This window comes from Gouania willdenowi, chromosome 8, assembly GCF_900634775.1.
Source record: "Gouania willdenowi chromosome 8, fGouWil2.1, whole genome shotgun sequence".
Taxonomy (NCBI): domain Eukaryota; kingdom Metazoa; phylum Chordata; class Actinopteri; order Blenniiformes; family Gobiesocidae; genus Gouania; species Gouania willdenowi.
The window spans coordinates 33,746,437-33,770,306 of record NC_041051.1 but is presented as its reverse complement, the minus strand read 5'-3'; the positions used below and the strand labels follow the sequence as shown (position 1 = coordinate 33,770,306).

General features: G+C 39.4%; 1 protein-coding gene across 1 annotated transcript in view; it reads left to right on the top strand.

Annotated features, from left to right (window-relative positions):
* Nucleotides 1-23,870, top strand: part of LOC114468045 (uncharacterized) — a 49,267-nt gene that overhangs the window by 4,824 nt on the left and 20,573 nt on the right. Inside the window, exons 10-22 of the mRNA XM_028454676.1 lie at nucleotides 10,280-10,541; nucleotides 11,231-11,393; nucleotides 11,510-11,778; nucleotides 12,472-12,611; nucleotides 12,694-12,955; nucleotides 13,645-13,807; nucleotides 13,924-14,192; nucleotides 14,886-15,025; nucleotides 15,108-15,369; nucleotides 16,059-16,221; nucleotides 16,338-16,606; nucleotides 17,300-17,439; nucleotides 17,522-17,623. Coding sequence (XP_028310477.1) covers nucleotides 10,280-10,541; nucleotides 11,231-11,393; nucleotides 11,510-11,778; nucleotides 12,472-12,611; nucleotides 12,694-12,955; nucleotides 13,645-13,807; nucleotides 13,924-14,192; nucleotides 14,886-15,025; nucleotides 15,108-15,369; nucleotides 16,059-16,221; nucleotides 16,338-16,606; nucleotides 17,300-17,439; nucleotides 17,522-17,623 — 2,604 coding nt within the window. The remainder of the gene's footprint in view (nucleotides 1-10,279; nucleotides 10,542-11,230; nucleotides 11,394-11,509; nucleotides 11,779-12,471; nucleotides 12,612-12,693; nucleotides 12,956-13,644; nucleotides 13,808-13,923; nucleotides 14,193-14,885; nucleotides 15,026-15,107; nucleotides 15,370-16,058; nucleotides 16,222-16,337; nucleotides 16,607-17,299; nucleotides 17,440-17,521; nucleotides 17,624-23,870) is intronic.

Below are 23,870 nucleotides of genomic sequence, written 5' to 3'. Positions count from 1 at the left end.
GGGTCACAAATAAAGCCATCTGTTGACATCTTATACTCAGCTTGAAGTGAAGAGGTATATTGCATAGAATGAATAACACTTGTAGTTGACAATGGGTGATATGAATGAGAACATTCTGTTGGTTCTTGAATTATCTGAAGAGTGGCATTGAACAAACTATATTTGCAATCTAGATTTCTGCAAGAACCATTCCAATAATCCTACATTTGTGACTTTTCAAACAAATACATATTCTTTGATCTCATTTTGAGGGGGAAACAAACAGCTGGTATTCTTCCAACATCCTGAGTTACCTTTGGGGGTGATAAAATCCCCTGGGCTCCGCATGGGTTCGGAGCCCAGAGTTTGAAAACTTAGCAAGTAAACATTGATTGATTGTTTAATGTAACAAAGAAGTGAGAACAGGACCGAACCTGTTCTTTGATCCTATTGTTCCTTTGCTTGGCCAGGAAGGGGAAAGGGTCCCCCCTTGGTCCACATTTACACTTCACAGAGAGAGACAACCTTCTGTCTCCCATGCTGAGGCTAGTATAGTATTTCAGCCAAAGTTTAATTTAGATGATTTAATTTCCTATCACATGTGAAACAGTCAATACACCTCATTCCCCCCTTTTCGAGGCACCAAGTCTCGAAAAAACAAAGATAACAAAGCATGTTATAAATAGTCTTAAAGGTTATGACAACCCCTTATCATGTTTAGCCTTAATCATACTGTAAAATTTCCAAATGTGAAAAGGATCCTTTCAAATATCATCCTCTGCCAATTTTAATAAATCTCTAACCAATCAAAAATGAGAAAACTAGTATTATTTAATTAATGCCTTATTTTATCTTATATTTATCAGTCTTTAACTCCAAGTCTATAGACTTACTTAACTGTAATTTAGTTGATTTGTTATTCCTTGAAAAGAAAAATCTAAATGTCTAAATGTCTACGTGCATCTACATTAAGTACACACATTGAGAACCTCAGAAACAAACTAAAAGGTTGCCCACTATGAGGTCTGGTCGACCCATCGCACCTCACAGTAAGCCTTTCCTTGCTTAAGCCCCACTAGCCCTTCAAATAAAAACCAGAAAAAATCACAATACCTGAGGTCCCAACATAAGCACTTTAAACTATCTAGCTAAATCTAAAATGTGTATTCGTTAAAATACCTAGTATAAAGTAGAAATCATTAATGAGGTAGAATACATTGTAATAAACACATTCCAATACAATAAACATCACAAACATGTAGGACACATATGAATACATTGGACAATTGTTGTTGTTGATATTCCTTTGGCAGCATCAACTTATCGTTCAGTATCACAGTTCATGACGGCTTCGTTGTGGATTGCCATCCATGTTTTTGTCCTTCAGTGTCCATAACTGAAGTGTCCATGTTTGAGGTGTCCATGTTCATACAGGCAGGTAGAATCATCTAGCCCCATCACTCCCACACTTGTTCTGGAAGGTAAAAAACATCTGACCAGTATCTTGCACAAACATTAAACACCACATGATAGCTAAATTCTAATTTTTCTTTGTTGTTTTTTATTTATTTATTTATTTTATTTTTATTTTTTTAACTCTATCTTTTTTGATTAATGTTTAACACTCAACGCCTAATTAATGCATTATTAATACGTGATTCCATTTTCCTTTCCGTTCCCCCCTTTAACCAAGAAACCACTTGGTTAAAATATCGTTCAGGGAATGGTGTAATCAATCAAAATGGATAAGTCTCCACTATCTCATCAACCACTACTGTTACCTCCTCATCTGTATCATAGCTTTAGGAAAGGTCAGTACCAATGTACAACAACAGAAAATCACACAAAGTGATAAAATAGCAGCTCCCAGAACCTACAATATCTTCATAATATTCAAGAATATTCAAAAACTGTCGTTCCACTGGCGAAGAACAACTGTAGTGATGTAAATTTTGCATGTGAACAGGCGATCAGCTATTTCCACCAAATTATCAGAATTGTGTTTGCTTTGTAAGAACCCACAGCCATGTCACCAATCGTGATTGGCAATATGCCAGCAAAGGTTCAGGTATTAATCATAAATTGAATTCCACGTGCTTGGAGTTGGAATTTTCACTAAAACGGACCCTTTATCCCAGTAATTTCTCTAACGGAGTGAGTTATTTGCCAATACCACATATTTCTGCTTATCCATGTATCTAAAATTTGCAACACTGAGGCATCAAATCCCAGGTTTTCAACTTTTTCCGCTTTCTTATGGCGCGAAAATCCTGAGACATTTTTTCTGGTGTCAAATCTCCGTGCGAATACTCATCTGGTGATGTATTCACATTATCTGTCTCACCGCAGCCGTTATCAGTCTCCTCATCTAATGGTTCTTAAAAACTGTCCTCAATATTATTCAACCTAATGTTCAATTGTTCAATAGCCTGTTGAGTTGTATTTATAGACTATAATGAATTGGGATGTAATGTCTGGTATTGTTTTTGTACCTTAAGGCTCTGTAGGCACTGAAGAAGTTGCCATTGTTATTTGTTGTGGAACTCATTTCCACAGCTGCACTTGTATGATTATCAGAAATTATAGAATTAGCTGTTGTCATCACTGTTATTGTAACATTCTTATCTATCACTGATGTATTTGTAGAAACTATATTTGATGCAATAATACCACTAGCTATAGTCCCAGCTAGAATAGTGGACATTTTTTCTTTTCTACCGTCATTATTGATCTCACTAATTGCTATTGACCTTTTTTCTTTGGAATTCACTTAAACGACATATCACTAATGCTAGTGGAAGTACCGCAACCCCATTAAAACCTGTGTGCTAACAGATTTCAACAATGCAGTTTTCAGCACAACATTCATTTATTCACACCTTGGCTTTGTGGGTGATAGACAGCTCCTAAGCGTTGTTTAATTTCTAATTTTTCCTAAAATTAATCTTACTGTTTTATCCACAAGTTCTTTCCTGTTGTCTGAAGATATGCGATCGGGTAAACCCCATCTACTTTAATTTCGCGACACAAAAACTTAGCAACAGACTGAGCATCTTTACGTTTGTTTGGACATGCTTCAGACCATTGTGAAAATCTATTCACAACTGGTTTTATCATGTCAACATAATCTATAACCAAAACCCCACACACTTTTGCAATCTTCCTCCTAACTTCTCCCTTTGCCACATGGGCTAACCCATGGGCTTCCTGAATCATTAGGTTCAATAGGTCTGAAGGCACTACCATTAGTCCTTCATGATTTCTTAACATGTCCTGTTTGTGAGCTGCACACTTAGCTATAGCTATTTCTTTTGGTTTTATCATTGCATGCAATAATTTCAATACCTGTGTATGATGTTGGATCTGAGAACCATCTGTTTTCTTAAACCCGCAATTTTCCACACAATCATGCGGTTCCCCATCTTCTGGAGTTGGCAAATTTTTCAGCCGAATTTACCGTAGCGCATCTCTCTAAGGTAATATCTTCCTGCTCTAAAAGTCTGTGATATCAATAAATGACATCATTTCCCTAACTGTTCTAGGTTTTAGTGCTGTATATAACTTCTAAATAACTTTCAGAGATGTTTCTATGTAAATGAGTTATCATCTGACCTAGACAAACTACTAATCGTTAATGTTTATCTTCATAGCTGCTCCTTGTGGTGACGAAGTCAGCTCAACATGTTCGGGTTGATTACTCAATCATTGTTCTGGATTTGCTTGGTCTGTGTTCTTGAAATATTTGAGTGTGCAATGATGTGGATACTCTGGTAGCTTTGTGTTAGGCATGTTTGCCACGATGGACTCTTCCCACATAGTAGCTGGTTTTAGCGGTTCTGGATCTGGATCTCCAATCCAGTATACTGACGAGGTCTCTGATTTTTGTAGCAGAGCTTGATTGGGTTTTGTGAGAGGAATCAGCTGTTTCATGTCCTCATACCCCTATTGTCCTACTAGTTGTCCAGACATGGGAAGCTGTATAGCGTCCTTTGGCCGAATACAGGTGAAAGCAGCTTCACAATCAGTCATAACTTCCAATGGTTGATTGTTTATTTTCCACCTCTATTGTTGATTCTTGCTTCGGCCCTGACACTACCAGCTGGCACCTTTAGAAACCAGGTACCGGGCCCCTGAATGGGTTTACCGGTCCCCTGATTTGCTGCTGTTGACCTCTGTAGCCTCCTCTGAAGCTATTCCTGAAACCTCCTCTGAAGTTTCCTCTGGAGCTGTAGCAATTACGAGCAAAGTGGCCCATTTGTCCACAATTATGACATGGTCCTTGTATCTGTGGGAAGTTTCCTCCTCTTCCTCTTCCAAAGTTTGCTTGGCCTCTTCCTATTTGTGGTTGATCACACGATGGCTGTTGGAAAGAGGCAATGGGAACCTCAGGTGTCGACTGCTGGATCTGTTGTTGTAGTTGTGGTTGCACTTGAGTCGGTTGTGGCTGACTCTGCATGACAACTGCTTGGTTCTCTTCTTTCTTCTTATCATCGATCAACTGTATTTGGGTGAGTTTTCGGAGAGTATCTTGATCTTGTTCCTTTTTCCGATACACTTCCACCTGATGTGCGATGTGATCCGTATACACGCCTTTGGTCATACTTCCAAGACCAAACACTTCAGCCAATTTGCTCCTCACTGTCAGGGGTAGTCCTTTCTGGATTTTGGCTCTTAAAATTGATTTCTCCATCTGGTTCAATTCGGGATCATTTCCTGTGACGTTTCTCCACATTCGATGAGCTCTCGACACATATGCTCTCGGGTTCTCTTGGTGGCCAAGTGGCTCAATGAAGATGTTGTCAGGATGCACATTTGTTGGGAAAAGTCCTCTTAAGGTTCTCCACATCCGTCCTCGACTTGCAGCAAACCGTTCTTAATCATTGGCAGACATCTCCACATATCTCTTTAGGCCTGCTGTTTGCAGAATCTCTTTCATTGCTGGAACTCCAATAAGGCTGGCCAAAAGTCTCTTAATATCTCCCATCGCTGGCTGTGTTCCCACCAGAACCTCTTCCAGCTTTGAGATCCAGGGGTGTGCACCATCTCGAAGCGTCGGTAATTTTCCGAGTATGTCAGACATGTCAGTATTCTGCCAAGGCTTGTACTCCAGATTTTGTCCAGATTTTGTGATTAGTATCACTGGGCACATTTTGTTGTCTTTCTTTTCTGTTCTTGGACGTAGTGCATCTTTCCAGGTGTCTGACCTTTGAGACTTTTTCTTCTCTTTGTTGCGTAAACTCCACTGGAGAAAATTTTCTCCTTCCACTTCCTCTTCACTTTCATCTTTTTCACTTTCGTCTTCACTTTCATGTCTTTCCCTTTTATCTTCACATTCATCTTTGTCACTTTCGTCTTCACTTTCATTTTCACCTTCATTTTCACTTTCATTTTCACTTTCCTTCGTGTCGTCTTTCTCTGACATTAATTGCTTTGTTGATCGATCTCCTCTTCTTTCTGCTTTTGCCAATATTCGTAAACGTACTTCTCTTTCATATGGTGGTGGCTTCTTTGCTGATGTTGCCTGAGAGAAAGATATGTTGGTTTTCTTTGTCAACTTGCTCGTGGTCTTCTCCTTTTTCTTAATGTCTCGTGTGCTTTGCATCTTTTTGTCATTTGCCAGTTTAGATAAACTTTGCCCTACGATCTCAAAGAGTTGCAGTATGCCTAATTCAATTTGTCTTTTTTCTTCACTTCGTTTCTTTCCCTTTTTTCCTTTCCTCTGACTTGCTCTATAAGTAGACACTAGGACTTGTAAGGTGTTAACTACATCTGGATTAAAAGTACCCTCAACTGACCATGGCTGTGTAATGTAAGGACTCGTCATTATAAAGAACTTCTCTTAATTTTTCCTTTACTATAAATCTAATGTCGAACGAAAAATTGTGTGCTATACGAAATCTATGGTCACCGAACTTTGCCAACTGCAGAAGAAGTGATGTGAGAATAAATCCACCCGAATCGTAATGATATAATTGATCAAACCTTAAATCATCTCCAAAACTGGAATGATATCAATATCCCCAATCAAAGTTAAGTTAAGCACAGATACTGAAATTATTATTCACCATATTCACTTGATAGTTTAAACAGATTAGCTAACTTGCAGATAACTAATCAAATTAATAATACTAAATTGTCAAAGCCAATCAATCAATGAGTTATTGTTAATCAATGATGTTCAATAAAGTAAACAAATTCAATATTCAGTCCACTGCCAAGTCCTTTCATGTATCATATATACCACTGTAAAGTCATATATAAGTGAAAAAATTGTGTTATTATTGTTTGTGTAAGGTAATGTGTCGCTATAAATGTGTAAAAAATAAACCAAAACAAATGTTCTATTTGAATAATTTCATGAATAAACGCACCAGTTTCTCTCGACTGGAATTCGAGTATCGTATCATCCACAAAGTCAAAACCACCAGGTGTGTTTCAGTGTCTTAGGAGTTGTGATTCAGGTACTCCTCTCCTCAACTCCTCATGTAAAAAATAAAAACAAAAATTCAGTTTCATAACAAGTCATCACCATTTTTAAAGCTTTGAATCCAAAACTAAAAAAATGAAACCTTTAAAAAATTTCTGTAAATCTTACTCATATTTCAAGCTTATTGAACAATTATAATTATGATTAATTATAATGTATAAATATTAAGAATAAACTGTATTTAAATGAACGAGTAATTTCTATATAAGTGTTAACTTCATGTTACCAGTGGAGAGCAACATTGATTCCACTAAAGCATGCAGTTTTCCATATGTACCGCTAGAGGCAGTATTTAACTTTAGAGTAAAAATTGTGCAGTTCACCATCTCTTTAGCTAGATGGCGCCACAACTGATCATCCTCCCCCCTTTGGGCGGACCACAGTCCGTCCACTCCATGACGTAACTTGTAGCTCCGCCTCTCAAAAACAAACAAACGTCCAGTAGCAACGTTAAGGACGAAGAGTTAACATCACGGGAACTCAAACAGACGCCAAAAACAACGGGGAAACAAATCGACACAACACATTCACATTATACCGGAGTGAACTTACAACGAAATTACAACACTAACCAGGACAGCTCAACAGAAGACACAGTTATTGTAAACATCCACGTCACGAATAACAAAGTCCCAATAATCAAAACACACGAACTCGGCGCCTCGGCCGTATATTTTAATGCATAGTGACACACAGCTAGCAGACAAAAATACGAGACAGTTAAAACAAAAACAAAACAACCTGGCATGTTCACAAATATCTTACGTTAACAAATATTCTAATGGTCACATTCAAACACTTAACCAAGATTTCTGCCCGCCGGAAAATACGGACCAGTTCTTATCACCAAATACACAGTTTACCACTACGTTCACAACACCCGCAACTTTCACAGCGGAACCAAATAAACCTAAACAGCTCACACATAAACACACATGACAAACAGAGGCACAAACCACAGAATCACAACAAACGCACAAAGACGCGATCGATCCGAGACGGTTCACACCGAACCCTACAGCGGAACGGAAATGAACAAGTCCGAAACCGTAAAATACACGTCAGTGGAATAAGGAAATGACAGCGGATAAAACAGATCCATAAACACATAAAACACCGCTGAAAAATAACATAATTCAGCAAACAATGCCATCGAACGGCAAAGCAAATAAGCGATCACATAATTGAGAAAAACCACACGTTAATCCAACCAGATTGCTATTTAATAATCAAAAGCAGCATCAAACATTATTATTGTTATTATTGTTATCATTATTATATTTAAATCAGGCCTTTGGCCGGAATGTATTCTACCACAACCAAATGAATGCTGATATTGTATGTAATTTAATTCATCATTATGAATTAATCCAGTAATATAACGCTGTAATACCAACAGCAACACTGAATTAAAGAATGCATGCAACCACGGCTGATGCCGGCTTCATGTATCAGACAATGCTAAAAGTGTAAAATCTAAATTAGAACCAAGGCGTCAGCAGTCAGCACAACGCTATTTATTTATTAAGAACTTTAAACCAGAGCGTCAATCGTGGCAACAGCCAGAATCCAAACACACACACACAGCTCCGTCAAACACTGAATAGTAACTTCACCAATAAGTCACAAGTTATATTAAAATCAGTTATAACAGCTATTTCACTACCATTCATTCAACGTATGACAGGGAGAGAACACACACACACGCATTCGCACACACATACACACCCCCCTGCAGCGTGCAGGAGGAACACAAGGGCAGCCACAGCGGACTGCTGATCAGCATAGGGCAAGCGGCCCCAAACAAGGTCGACATCAAAACCAACCTTAAACAGAACCAAATCATTATACTACAGTTAAGATATGTTTAACATTATGTTGAAAATATATTCTAGATAATAATCGATCTCAAAAAGCACCATAGTCTAACAAAAGTCCCCATAATTTATAGGGCTCATATTTCTTAACCCTTAACCAAATCTATCTTATGTAACATTAGGGCTTATATCCAATTACCCTCTTTTGCATTAAATCATATACAATTCAAAACACAACTTACATTTATAAACATGACATACAAATGAACATTAAATTCACACACAAACAGAAAACAGAAAAAACAAATACAATTGACCAGCAGATGTATTCGTTAATTCCTATTGACACACAAAACATCAAAACAGCGCTTTATTTCATAGTGGCTCATTCATTTTCCACCATATTGAGTAAATTCCTGAATCTTTACTCAAAAATAATCATCTTAACTCAACTCATGAATTCATTTCATAGTCAAGTCATTTTCATTTCCTTTATTTCAACTCAACTCAACTCATGAATTCATAACATAGTCAAGTCATTTTCATTTCTCTCATTTCAAAATTTACCTTTACCAAATTAAATGCCAAATTCTCTATAGCATATTTCATGATTAAGTGACGAAACCTGCGACAGAGACTTACAGAATGTAGGAAAAATGGCCATGTTCCCAATTCTTGCATGGATATTAAGTCCCAAAACCATAAAATAGCCATTACATCCCTACCATTCCAAAACAAAACTATCCTACCATTTCGGTTCTCTGTTGTCCATTATTCGATTATCCAATGTCTGTCTCAATTTAACAACATAATTTAGACGAAACTTATTCCACTCGACACAAACATCACACAATGCACAAATTCTTTTAAACTGTACAATATCCATGTTAACACAGTGACCCCAAACACCCATCTCATACTCACCAAGGATGTTGGATGAACTGAGGGACACCATGGCACGGAAGAACAATTGTAGCAGTCACTGCCCGACAACGCCAAATTTGTCGTGTTTCCCCGGGTGATGATGTGGAGGATGAATAAGGATCGTAGATGAAACTAGCTTGCATAATAACACAAAGTTTATTAACACAAGCAGAATCAAAAGAACAGGGCTGAGGCAGAGGCCCTGTGAGAGCAGTTGGGGTCAGATTTACTCTGAAGAATCTTAGCCAAAAAGGCCTATATGACTTGAGACCAACGGGAGGAGTCTAAGGCTTTAGCCTTAGAACAAAGAAAGAAAGCCACAAACTTTCACACCTCAACAAATGGAGGAAGTACCAACCTGGGAACAAGAAACTTTCAGGGTTCACAAATTAATCAACATCCAACAGTGGAGTTACAGAGATAACGGGCAGGGGGTCACAAATAAAGCCATCTGTTGACATCTTATACTCAGCTTGAAGTGAAGAGGTATATTGCATAGAATGAATAACACTTGTAGTTGACAATGGGTGATATGAATGAGAACATTCTGTTGGTTCTTGAATTATCTGAAGAGTGGCATTGAACAAACTATATTTGCAATCTAGATTTCTGCAAGAACCATTCCAATAATCCTACATTTGTGACTTTTCAAACAAATACATATTCTTTGATCTCATTTTGAGGGGGAAACAAACAGCTGGTATTCTTCCAACATCCTGAGTTACCTTTGGGGGTGATAAAATCCCCTGGGCTCCGCATGGGTTCGGAGCCCAGAGTTTGAAAACTTAGCAAGTAAACATTGATTGATTGTTTAATGTAACAAAGAGGTGAGAACAGGACCGAACCTGTTCTTTGATCCTATTGTTCCTTTGCTTGGCCAGGAAGGGGAAAGGGTCCCCCCTTGGTCCACATTTACACTTCACAGAGAGAGACAACCTTCTGTCTCCCATGCTGAGGCTAGTATAGTATTTCAGCCAAAGTTTAATTTAGATGATTTATTTTCCTATCACATGTGAAACAGTCAATACACCTCAACTTCTACTTCTCATCCACATTTGTTCTCTTTCTAAAGGGAGATTCAGGAGGTCCGATGGTGATCAAGTACGAGAATCGATGGATTCAGTTGGGAGTCGTGAGCTTTGGAACAGGTTGTGCCAGACCTGGAATCCCAGGAGTCTACACCCGAGTGTCGAGCTACATGAGTTGGATCAACGGCGTGATCGACACAACCACCCCCAAGCAACCAGGTTATGTCCCTTTCAAATCTATGGGAGCAAACACTGACCTGAGCGTCACATGTCCAGGCCTTACACCTGCAGCACCAATATCTGATGGTAAGTTTCTGACAAAGTTTTCCCGAAATACTGAGAATTCCTCTTGAATTTTTACCAACAATCACTTTGCAGCAAACCAGTTTCATCTAAACAATTGTAATTTAACTAAATGTGGACTTTGTGAAGTTATTTTAAAAGACAGATACTTCTATAATTGTTGTATGAATGATGTTTAGGGCTCAGCACGACTCTGTGAGCCTTTGGTTCACAAGTGCAAAAGCAATTTGTAATAAAAATAACTATCGTCTTGGCTATTGTGTCAGATAGCTCATTGAGTGTAAAGTCTAAAAGTGTTTGCAACATATTATCCTTTAATATCAGACATTGCATTGGGCCATTTGCTGGAATTACCAGTTTCACAAAAAAATGTATTAGAGTCAAAGAGTCCATAAACCCAGGTATCACCAAATCACCTTTGATGAAATTCAAAAAAATCACTGATTATCAACTGCAGATGTTTTTAAACCAAAATACTGTCATGCTCTGTTACTAAACGTATAGTCACAATCCTTCTTACTTTGAGGAAATCATTCTTACAATAACAACGGTTTTAAAGACAAAAATCCTGATTGCCTTTTATAAGATTGTCTACTTTACACAAATTTGCTCCAGGCATATTTTACAAGGTAGGATTCAGGGGGGTGAAAGTTTTACTGCAGGGTTTACTTTTATTACTGTTCTGTCTTCAGTTTGTGGACAGCCCCCTCTTAACACCAGGATTGTTGGAGGAATGGTGGCCCCTACTGGTTATTGGCCCTGGCAGGTCAGTCTGCAACTGTCTGGAAAGCACTTCTGTGGAGGATCGCTCATTAACAATGAGTGGGTGCTAACCGCTGCTCACTGCTTAGATGAGTGAGTAGATACAGACTGAAAAACTTTCCCGAAGATTCATTCCATCAAGTTAGAAGCACGTTATTTGCCAGATTTAGGAAATAATTGTGACATTGTAATGTTTTTGTGTCCCACAGTCTCCCTGACGGCAATCTGACCGTTAGTCTGGGCCGTCAGACTCAAAATGGAAGCAACCCCCACGAGGTGTCTCGGACAATAGCAAGACTCATCTCTCATGAATCATTCAACACCACCACTACTAGAGATGACATTGCCCTCCTGAAGCTGTCCTCACCAGTAACTTTCTCAAACTACATCCTGCCGGTGTGCCTGGCAGCCCCAGGAAGCACGATCCACAGTGGGGAAGATGTTTGGATCACTGGCTGGGGCTACCTGAGTGAGAGAGGTAGGTCACATTCTGATGTTGATTCAGGAATACATTACTCTACTTCTACATTTACAAATGAAGTCTTAATTCTACAGAAAGTAAGTAAGTAAATTATAAAACGCTTTTCGCAGATGAAATCACAAAGTGCTGTACAGAGCTGTGGGGAAATTAGTACAAGTTAAACATCATAATAGCATAATAAAACATGGGTGCATATACATCGTAGGAGCAGCATCATAAAAGGATAATACAAATTTAAAATCCAGTTAACTAAAAGCTTTTCTGAAAAGCAAAGTCTTCAACAGTTTCTTAAAAGTGACCACACAGTTGAGCTCCCGGAGAGACTGGTGCAGGTTAATCCAGAGTCTGGGGGCCACAGCCTGGAATGCCAGGTCTCCCCTGGTTTTAAATTTAGTTTTTGGGATCTTTAGGAGACCCTGACCTGAAGACCTGAAGACCTGAAGACCTGATCTGAACACAGATAGTGTATTAAAGTCCATCCCTTACTCCTCTGTAGATGGCCCTTTAAGAAAAAACTGATTGTTTTATGAAGCTTCCAATTTGTTCTGGATATTATGATGATGGACAGTTCCTTCCAAGGGAGGTGGAGTGGTTCTGCAGTTCACTTGAACGTCTGATCATGAAACATTCACAAATATGCATTTCATCCAGTTGATGGAGGAGTGGTTAAACTGATTTGTGTGGCTTCAGGGGGCCTCCCAGACGACCTGATGGAAGTGGAGATACCGACGGTGGGCAACAGACAGTGTAGCTGTCACTATGGAGTGGGTGCTATCACTGACAACATGCTGTGTGCTGGGTTCCAAGAAGGAGGAAAGGACACCTGTCAGGTGATCATGCTCACCCAAGTGTTTAAGTAGTTTTTCCTTTGTAGACTTCTACTTCTCATCCACATTTGTTCTCTTTCTAAAGGGAGATTCAGGAGGTCCGATGGTGATCAAGTACGAGAATCGATGGATTCAGTTGGGAGTCGTGAGCTTTGGAACAGGTTGTGCCAGACCTGGAATCCCAGGAGTCTACACCCGAGTGTCGAGCTACATGATTTGGATCAACGGCGTGATCGACACAACCACCCCCAAGCAACCAGGTTATGTCCCTTTCAAATCTATGGGAGCAAACACTGACCTGAGCGTCACATGTCCAGGCCTTACACCTGCAGCACCAATATCTGATGGTAAGTTTCTGACAAAGTTTTCCCGAAATACTGAGAATTCCTCTTGAATTTTTACCAACAATCACTTTGCAGCAAACCAGTTTCATCTAAACAATTGTAATTTAACTAAATGTGGACTTTGTGAAGTTATTTTAAAAGACAGATACTTCTATAATTGTTGTATGAATGATGTTTAGGGCTCAGCACAACTCTGTGAGCCTTTGGTTCACAAGTGCAAAAGCAATTTGTAATAAAAATAACTATCGTCTTGGCTATTGTGTCAGATAGCTCATTGAGTGTAAAGTCTAAAAGTGTTTGCAACATATTATCCTTTAATATCAGACATTGCATTGGGCCATTTGCTGGAATTACCAGTTTCACAAAAAAATGTATTAGAGTCAAAGAGTCCATAAACCCAGGTATCACCAAATCACCTTTGATGAAATTCAAAAAAATCACTGATTATCAACTGCAGATGTTTTTAAACCAAAATACTGTCATGCTCTGTTACTAAACGTATAGTCACAATCCTTCTTACTTTGAGGAAATCATTCTTACAATAACAACGGTTTTAAAGACAAAAATCCTGATTGCCTTTTATAAGATTGTCTACTTTACACAAATTTGCTCCAGGCATATTTTACAAGGTAGGATTCAGGGGGGTGAAAGTTTTACTGCAGGGTTTACTTTTATTACTGTTCTGTCTTCAGTTTGTGGACAGCCCCCTCTTAACACCAGGATTGTTGGAGGAATGGTGGCCCCTACTGGTTATTGGCCCTGGCAGGTCAGTCTGCAACTGTCTGGAAAGCACTTCTGTGGAGGATCGCTCATTAACAATGAGTGGGTGCTAACCGCTGCTCACTGCTTAGATGAGTGAGTAGATACAGACTGAAAAACTTTCCCGAAGATTCATTCCATCAAGTTAGAAGCACGTTATTTGCCAGATTTAGGAAATAATTGTGACATTGTAATGTTTTTGTGTCCCACAGTCTCCCTGACGGCAATCTGACCGTTAGTCTGGGCCGTCAGACTCAAAATGGAAGCAACCCCCACGAGGTGTCTCGGACAATAGCAAGACTCATCTCTCATGAATCATTCAACACCACCACTACTAGAGATGACATTGCCCTCCTGAAGCTGTCCTCACCAGTAACTTTCTCAAACTACATCCTGCCGGTGTGCCTGGCAGCCCCAGGAAGCACGATCCACAGTGGGGAAGATGTTTGGATCACTGGCTGGGGCTACCTGAGTGAGAGAGGTAGGTCACATTCTGATGTTGATTCAGGAATACATTACTCTACTTCTACATTTACAAATGAAGTCTTAATTCTACAGAAAGTAAGTAAGTAAATTATAAAACGCTTTTCGCAGATGAAATCACAAAGTGCTGTACAGAGCTGTGGGGAAATTAGTACAAGTTAAACATCATAATAGCATAATAAAACATGGGTGCATATACATCGTAGGAGCAGCATCATAAAAGGATAATACAAATTTAAAATCCAGTTAACTAAAAGCTTTTCTGAAAAGCAAAGTCTTCAACAGTTTCTTAAAAGTGACCACACAGTTGAGCTCCCGGAGAGACTGGTGCAGGTTAATCCAGAGTCTGGGGGCCACAGCCTGGAATGCCAGGTCTCCCCTGGTTTTAAATTTAGTTTTTGGGATCTTTAGGAGACCCTGACCTGAAGACCTGAAGACCTGAAGACCTGATCTGAACACAGATAGTGTATTAAAGTCCATCCCTTACTCCTCTGTAGATGGCCCTTTAAGAAAAAACTGATTGTTTTATGAAGCTTCCAATTTGTTCTGGATATTATGATGATGGACAGTTCCTTCCAAGGGAGGTGGAGTGGTTCTGCAGTTCACTTGAACGTCTGATCATGAAACATTCACAAATATGCATTTCATCCAGTTGATGGAGGAGTGGTTAAACTGATTTGTGTGGCTTCAGGGGGCCTCCCAGACGACCTGATGGAAGTGGAGATACCGACGGTGGGCAACAGACAGTGTAGCTGTCACTATGGAGTGGGTGCTATCACTGACAACATGCTGTGTGCTGGGTTCCAAGAAGGAGGAAAGGACACCTGTCAGGTGATCATGCTCACCCAAGTGTTTAAGTAGTTTTTCCTTTGTAGACTTCTACTTCTCATCCACATTTGTTCTCTTTCTAAAGGGAGATTCAGGAGGTCCGATGGTGATCAAGTACGAGAATCGATGGATTCAGTTGGGAGTCGTGAGCTTTGGAACAGGTTGTGCCAGACCTGGAATCCCAGGAGTCTACACCCGAGTGTCGAGCTACATGAGTTGGATCAACGGCGTGATCGACACAACCACCCCCAAGCAACCAGGTTATGTCCCTTTCAAATCTATGGGAGCAAACACTGACCTGAGCGTCACATGTCCAGGCCTTACACCTGCAGCACCAATATCTGATGGTAAGTTTCTGACAAAGTTTTCCCGAAATACTGAGAATTCCTCTTGAATTTTTACCAACAATCACTTTGCAGCAAACCAGTTTCATCTAAACAATTGTAATTTAACTAAATGTGGACTTTGTGAAGTTATTTTAAAAGACAGATACTTCTATAATTGTTGTATGAATGATGTTTAGGGCTCAGCACGACTCTGTGAGCCTTTGGTTCACAAGTGCAAAAGCAATTTGTAATAAAAATAACTATCGTCTTGGCTATTGTGTCAGATAGCTCATTGAGTGTAAAGTCTAAAAGTGTTTGCAACATATTATCCTTTAATATCAGACATTGCATTGGGCCATTTGCTGGAATTACCAGTTTCACAAAAAAATGTATTAGAGTCAAAGAGTCCATAAACCCAGGTATCACCAAATCACCTTTGATGAAATTCAAAAAAATCACTGATTATCAACTGCAGATGTTTTTAAACCAAAATACTGTCATGCTCTGTTACTAAACGTATAGTCACAATCCTTCTTACTTTGAGGAAATCATTCTTACAATAACAACGGTTTTAAAGACAAAAATCCTGATTGCCTTTTATAAGATTGTCTACTTTACACAAATTTGCTCCAGGCATATTTTACAAGGTAGGATTCAGGGGGGTGAAAGTTTTACTGCAGGGTTTACTTTTATTACTGTTCTGTCTTCAGTTTGTGGACAGCCCCCTCTTAACACCAGGATTGTTGGAGGAATGGTGGCCCCTACTGGTTATTGGCCCTGGCAGGTCAGTCTGCAACTGTCTGGAAAGCACTTCTGTGGAGGATCGCTCATTAACAATGAGTGGGTGCTAACCGCTGCTCACTGCTTAGATGAGTGAGTAGATACAGACTGAAAAACTTTCCCGAAGATTCATTCCATCAAGTTAGAAGCACGTTATTTGCCAGATTTAGGAAATAATTGTGACATTGTAATGTTTTTGTGTCCCACAGTCTCCCTGACGGCAATCTGACCGTTAGTCTGGGCCGTCAGACTCAAAATGGAAGCAACCCCCACGAGGTGTCTCGGACAATAGCAAGACTCATCTCTCATGAATCATTCAACACCACCACTACTAGAGATGACATTGCCCTCCTGAAGCTGTCCTCACCAGTAACTTTCTCAAACTACATCCTGCCGGTGTGCCTGGCAGCCCCAGGAAGCACGATCCACAGTGGGGAAGATGTTTGGATCACTGGCTGGGGCTACCTGAGTGAGAGAGGTAGGTCACATTCTGATGTTGATTCAGGAATACATTACTCTACTTCTACATTTACAAATGAAGTCTTAATTCTACAGAAAGTAAGTAAGTAAATTATAAAACGCTTTTCGCAGATGAAATCACAAAGTGCTGTACAGAGCTGTGGGGAAATTAGTACAAGTTAAACATCATAATAGCATAATAAAACATGGGTGCATATACATCGTAGGAGCAGCATCATAAAAGGATAATACAAATTTAAAATCCAGTTAACTAAAAGCTTTTCTGAAAAGCAAAGTCTTCAACAGTTTCTTAAAAGTGACCACACAGTTGAGCTCCCGGAGAGACTGGTGCAGGTTAATCCAGAGTCTGGGGGCCACAGCCTGGAATGCCAGGTCTCCCCTGGTTTTAAATTTAGTTTTTGGGATCTTTAGGAGACCCTGACCTGAAGACCTGAAGACCTGAAGACCTGATCTGAACACAGATAGTGTATTAAAGTCCATCCCTTACTCCTCTGTAGATGGCCCTTTAAGAAAAAACTGATTGTTTTATGAAGCTTCCAATTTGTTCTGGATATTATGATGATGGACAGTTCCTTCCAAGGGAGGTGGAGTGGTTCTGCAGTTCACTTGAACGTCTGATCATGAAACATTCACAAATATGCATTTCATCCAGTTGATGGAGGAGTGGTTAAACTGATTTGTGTGGCTTCAGGGGGCCTCCCAGACGACCTGATGGAAGTGGAGATACCGACGGTGGGCAACAGACAGTGTAGCTGTCACTATGGAGTGGGTGCTATCACTGACAACATGCTGTGTGCTGGGTTCCAAGAAGGAGGAAAGGACACCTGTCAGGTGATCATGCTCACCCAAGTGTTTAAGTAGTTTTTCCTTTGTAGACTTCTACTTCTCATCCACATTTGTTCTCTTTCTAAAGGGAGATTCAGGAGGTCCGATGGTGATCAAGTACGAGAATCGATGGATTCAGTTGGGAGTCGTGAGCTTTGGAACAGGTTGTGCCAGACCTGGAATCCCAGGAGTCTACACCCGAGTGTCGAGCTACATGAGTTGGATCAACGGCGTGATCGACACAACCACCCCCAAGCAACCAGGTTATGTCCCTTTCAAATCTATGGGAGCAAACACTGACCTGAGCGTCACATGTCCAGGCCTTACACCTGCAGCACCAATATCTGATGGTAAGTTTCTGACAAAGTTTTCCCGAAATACTGAGAATTCCTCTTGAATTTTTACCAACAATCACTTTGCAGCAAACCAGTTTCATCTAAACAATTGTAATTTAACTAAATGTGGACTTTGTGAAGTTATTTTAAAAGACAGATACTTCTATAATTGTTGTATGAATGATGTTTAGGGCTCAGCACGACTCTGTGAGCCTTTGGTTCACAAGTGCAAAAGCAATTTGTAATAAAAATAACTATCGTCTTGGCTATTGTGTCAGATAGCTCATTGAGTGTAAAGTCTAAAAGTGTTTGCAACATATTATCCTTTAATATCAGACATTGCATTGGGCCATTTGCTGGAATTACCAGTTTCACAAAAAAATGTATTAGAGTCAAAGAGTCCATAAACCCAGGTATCACCAAATCACCTTTGATGAAATTCAAAAAAATCACTGATTATCAACTGCAGATGTTTTTAAACCAAAATACTGTCATGCTCTGTTACTAAACGTATAGTCACAATCCTTCTTACTTTGAGGAAATCATTCTTACAATAACAACGGTTTTAAAGACAAAAATCCTGATTGCCTTTTATAAGATTGTCTACTTTACACAAATTTGCTCCAGGCATATTTTACAAGGTAGGATTCAGGGGGGTGAAAGTTTTACTGCAGGGTTTACTTTTATTACTGTTCTGTCTTCAGTTTGTGGACAGCCCCCTCTTAACACCAGGATTGTTGGAGGAATGGTGGCCCCTACTGGTTATTGGCCCTGGCAGGTCAGTCTGCAACTGTCTGGAAAGCACTTCTGTGGAGGATCGCTCATTAACAATGAGTGGGTGCTAACCGCTGCTCACTGCTTAGATGAGTGAGTAGATACAGACTGAAAAACTTTCCCGAAGATTCATTCCATCAAGTTAGAAGCACGTTATTTGCCAGATTTAGGAAATAATTGTGACATTGTAATGTTTTTGTGTCCCACAGTCTCCCTGACGGCAATCTGACCGTTAGTCTGGGCCGTCAGACTCAAAATGGAAGCAACCCCCACGAGGTGTCTCGGACAATAGCAAGACTCATCTCTCATGAATCATTCAACACCACCACTACTAGAGATGACATTGCCCTCCTGAAGCTGTCCTCACCAGTAACTTTCTCAAACTACATCCTGCCGGTGTGCCTGGCAGCCCCAGGAAGCACGATCCACAGTGGGGAAGATGTTTGGATCACTGGCTGGGGCTACCTGAGTGAGAGAGGTAGGTCACATTCTGATGTTGATTCAGGAATACATTACTCTACTTCTACATTTACAAATGAAGTCTTAATTCTACAGAAAGTAAGTAAGTAAATTATAAAACGCTTTTCGCAGATGAAATCACAAAGTGCTGTACAGAGCTGTGGAGAAATTAGTACAAGTTAAACATCATAATAGCATAATAAAACATGGGTGCATATACATCGTAGGAGCAGCATCATAAAAGGATAATACAAATTTAAAATCCAGTTAACTAAAAGCTTTTCTGAAAAGCAAAGTCTTCAACAGTTTCTTAAAAGTGACCACACAGTTGAGCTCCCGGAGAGACTGGTGCAGGTTAATCCAGAGTCTGGGGGCCACAGCCTGGAATGCCAGGTCTCCCCTGGTTTTAAATTTAGTTTTTGGGATCTTTAGGAGACCCTGACCTGAAGACCTGAAGACCTGAAGACCTGATCTGAACACAGATAGTGTATTAAAGTCCATCCCTTACTCCTCTGTAGATGGCCCTTTAAGAAAAAACTGATTGTTTTATGAAGCTTCCAATTTGTTCTGGATATTATGATGATGGACAGTTCCTTCCAAGGGAGGTGGAGTGGTTCTGCAGTTCACTTGAACGTCTGATCATGAAACATTCACAAATATGCATTTCATCCAGTTGATGGAGGAGTGGTTAAACTGATTTGTGTGGCTTCAGGGGGCCTCCCAGACGACCTGATGGAAGTGGAGATACCGACGGTGGGCAACAGACAGTGTAGCTGTCACTATGGAGTGGGTGCTATCACTGACAACATGCTGTGTGCTGGGTTCCAAGAAGGAGGAAAGGACACCTGTCAGGTGATCATGCTCACCCAAGTGTTTAAGTAGTTTTTCCTTTGTAGACTTCTACTTCTCATCCACATTTGTTCTCTTTCTAAAGGGAGATTCAGGAGGTCCGATGGTGATCAAGTACGAGAATCGATGGATTCAGTTGGGAGTACAGGCGACCACTGCCTCAGTTATATATATAACATATATAACATATTAATATAACATGTCAGGGTGTCAAACTTCTATCAAAGGTTCAATATGGAGAGTTTGATATCAAACTGGGCCACAGATTTTTTCAATTCTGACATAATTGTGTTCCAATTTGCACTTTCCACCTATAATGATATGTTAAAGTAATGAAAGGATAATAAAAGCATGAACAAAAAAATAACAACGAGGTAATCAAAATATGAATAACTTCAAAAAAGCCACAAAAACATACTTAATGTTCCTCTTTTTCTTTTGTTATGATTCACAAGGAGTCATCCTATGATTTATTGGCGCTACAGGAATTCTGAATGATGACATTCAAGCATGTGGAAAAGAAATAGAGAGAAAGTGGTGGTTAAGCACCTCGATGATGAAACCATGAAAGTAGCCTTCTGAAGCCACAAGTGTAAAATACCTTGGAGAAAAAAGTGTGATTAATGTTAAAAAAATTGAATACTGTACCTGGTAGTTCACATTGATGTTTATGACAATCTGCAGCATTATATAAATCAATACATCGAAAAGTTTTTCAATTATTCTGCAAGTTTTTAGTTTTACTCACAATCTGCAATTAATTACTCAATACTTAACAAGCATGCACTGTGTAAAACCGTCTTTTTTGAGTGTGGTAATCACACAAAAAAATGGCATGAATATTATCATAGTTTAAGTAAAATAAAAAATATTTCAGGTCCTCAAAAACATTCAAACATACTTAATTAAACTAATTTAAAATCAATATAGAGAAACAATGGACTGTAGTACTTACTCACCATCACTGTTCACCCTCCCACGCAGCAAAACGTGTATTTTATTCACTTGCGGTGCTTTAAATACACAAATCACATACGAAAGTAAGAAAAAAAGCATTGAAGCATGCACTCAGTTTAACTGCCTGTTTAGCTCAGCTTATAAAAAAGTTATAAAATACACATTTCATATGACAAATTAAAAGGTTATTAAGTTATATTTCAAATCTAAGAATAAATCATTATATTGTACATTTTATTTATTATAATTTATTATCACTGATGAAAATTGCCAAACATTATCAAACTAAAGATAATATTAGCAGCTCCTGAATAAAATATTTACTTCCATAAAACTAATATTTGGACTATCTAGAAATTTCTTCAAATAACCATAATTTTTCTCACAACCAAAACACTTTTTAACGTTGAAATAAAAACAGTCTTAGCATGAAATGGCTGCAAATAATATTAAACTAACATCTATTGTCCATCCATCTTCAAACCCGCTAATTCCGTTTATCAGGGTCGCGGGGGTCTGCCGGTGCCAATTTCCGGCTCTCATTGGGCCACTGGGCGGGGGCACACCCTGGACAGGGCGCCAGTCCATCGCAGGGCAACACAGACAGACAACCACTCTCTCATTCACTCCTACGGGCCATTTAGAGACTCTAATCAACCTTACAGTCATGTTTTTGGATTGTGGGAAGAATCCAGAGGAAACCCACACTGAAAGGACCCAGGTGTCCACCCCAGGGCTTGAACCCAGGACCTTCTTGCTGTGAGGCGGACGTGCTAACCACTAATCCACTGTATCAGAATCAACTTTATCGGCCATGTAATGTATGTTATACACACAAGGAATTTGACTTGGTGAACTGTGCTCTCTCTAATAATGTAAAAATTAAATAATAACAATCAACTAGAAGTTGATTTAATCAATTCTTCTTTACCATCTAAAGAGTGATGGTTATCTCTGCCCATCACGGTGAAGCAACGATTCGAATCGCAATTTCTTGTTGCCGAATCAATTCAAGGACAATATTGGTTTAAATCACGGGTCTGCAACCTGTGGCTCTGGAGCCTCATGTGGCTCTTTGACTTTTTTGCAATGGCTCCCTGTAGCTTTATAATAATGGAAATAAAGAGTTGTCATTTTCTTACAGAAGCTTTTAATTATTAATGACAAATAAAATCATGATATAACAATTTATTAACTTAAAATAAATCACATTGTACAATGACTCAGCACATTCCTACAACATCTACAGACCATCAACTTTCCTCCACCTGTGACTAACCTTAAGTTTTAAATCCCTGGTAAGAAACTAAACCAACAAAAACACTATTTCTGGAAGAAAATACAGATTTAATTGTGTGGGAACAGATTCATTTAACCACCAATGTACAGGTTAAATATGTATGTTTTATGTGTGGCAAGAAATGAGTAATTAGCATGTGTTGATCACATGATCATGTGTTATCATATTCATGTTACTTTTTATAGACTTTCATATACATTAACTATAAAAATCTACTTTATAAACATTGTGTTCATGTAAACTGAGATGTGTAAGAATTTGAAGATAAAGATACTGTTTTATTGTGATTTATTTATGTTAATTTACTTTATTTCATTTTAAACTGTTTTGAAGTTTCTATTTACATGATCAATATGATTCAAATCAAATTAAATCAAACCAAACATGATTCTATACTGGACAGTACAGGTGAGGTTTCATAGATTCCTGTTGTTTAAACATAAAGTTAATACAATATTAATATAAAAAATGAAGGGCAACCCAGATCTGTTCAGGGTTAATGAGCAGTGGTTAAACCTGCTCCATTTCATTTTAACATGATGGTGTAGCACTAATGCTAACAAGCTAACGCTACATGTGCTGCTGCTGGTGGCGGACGCAGACACAGTTAGCGACTCCTTTAGAATATCTATGTCCGTGCTAAAGCCAAAGGTGGATTATTGATACATTTCTCGATCACCGGCTGCTCCGTGTTGTTTATCTGCTGGCGTAACATCGTTATTATTAAAAGAGCTTCTAAAACACATCCATAGAAAGTCTGCTGTGCTTAAACCAATGCGCTATTTAATTGCATCAATACAATCGATTGATTACCTTTTAAAATGATTTTATATTGATTGTCATCCGGAAGGACAACTTGCCGAGCACAGACTGATGTAGTTGGATCGTAGGAATATAAATCGATTCATCGTACATGTTACACCCTTAGTAAAAGATTAGATTTCTGAGGTGGTTGCATATTGTGACGTCATCGTCATCATCACGTTCGACAAACATGGTTTTTGCATTGAAAGTGAAAGTGTCTGCCATGGAGTGATAGAACAAAGTGAGAATGGACCGTTCTGTTCTGTTCCAGGGCGACTCCGGTGGCCCACTAATGTGTAAGCAGGACAACTCGTGGTTTCTGGCCGCTGTGCTCACCGTCCAAAACAACTCCATCAGTCAGCGTCGAGCACAGTCCATCATGGAGTTCCCCACAATCAGCCGCTACGCAAAATTCCTGATGCAAACACTGGGGGAGTTCTTATCCTCGACCACCCCCACCAACGCTCCTGCCAGCACTACCACCACCACCACCACCACCACCAGCAGCAATGTCGCCACCACCCACAGCAGCTTCCACCTGTGCATCCTCGCCCTCTCCATCTTCATCACTATGTTCCACTAAAGTTACTCCAGCTTCCTCTGGGACTTTCTTCACAGCGTAATCCCTAAACCTGATTCTTGTTGTTGGTTTACACTTTTCTAACGTCTAAAGGTTCAATTGTTGTCCGTGTCCAAAGAAGGTTATTGCTTATTGATTATCTAAGGCACTGGTTCCAAACTGGTTTAGATTCAGGATTCATCCTGTAAACCATCAGGAAAACTTTGAATAACTCAAATCACCTGAACCTGAGATGGTTCCCTATGAATGTGGAGAACGTTGATGCTTCTATACTTTTTAAATCAAACTAATCAAAAAGTTTATCCATTAACGCAGACACCTCAGCCTAAAGAATAACATATTTTCAATAAACTCAACAAAAAGACATTAAAAAGATTTT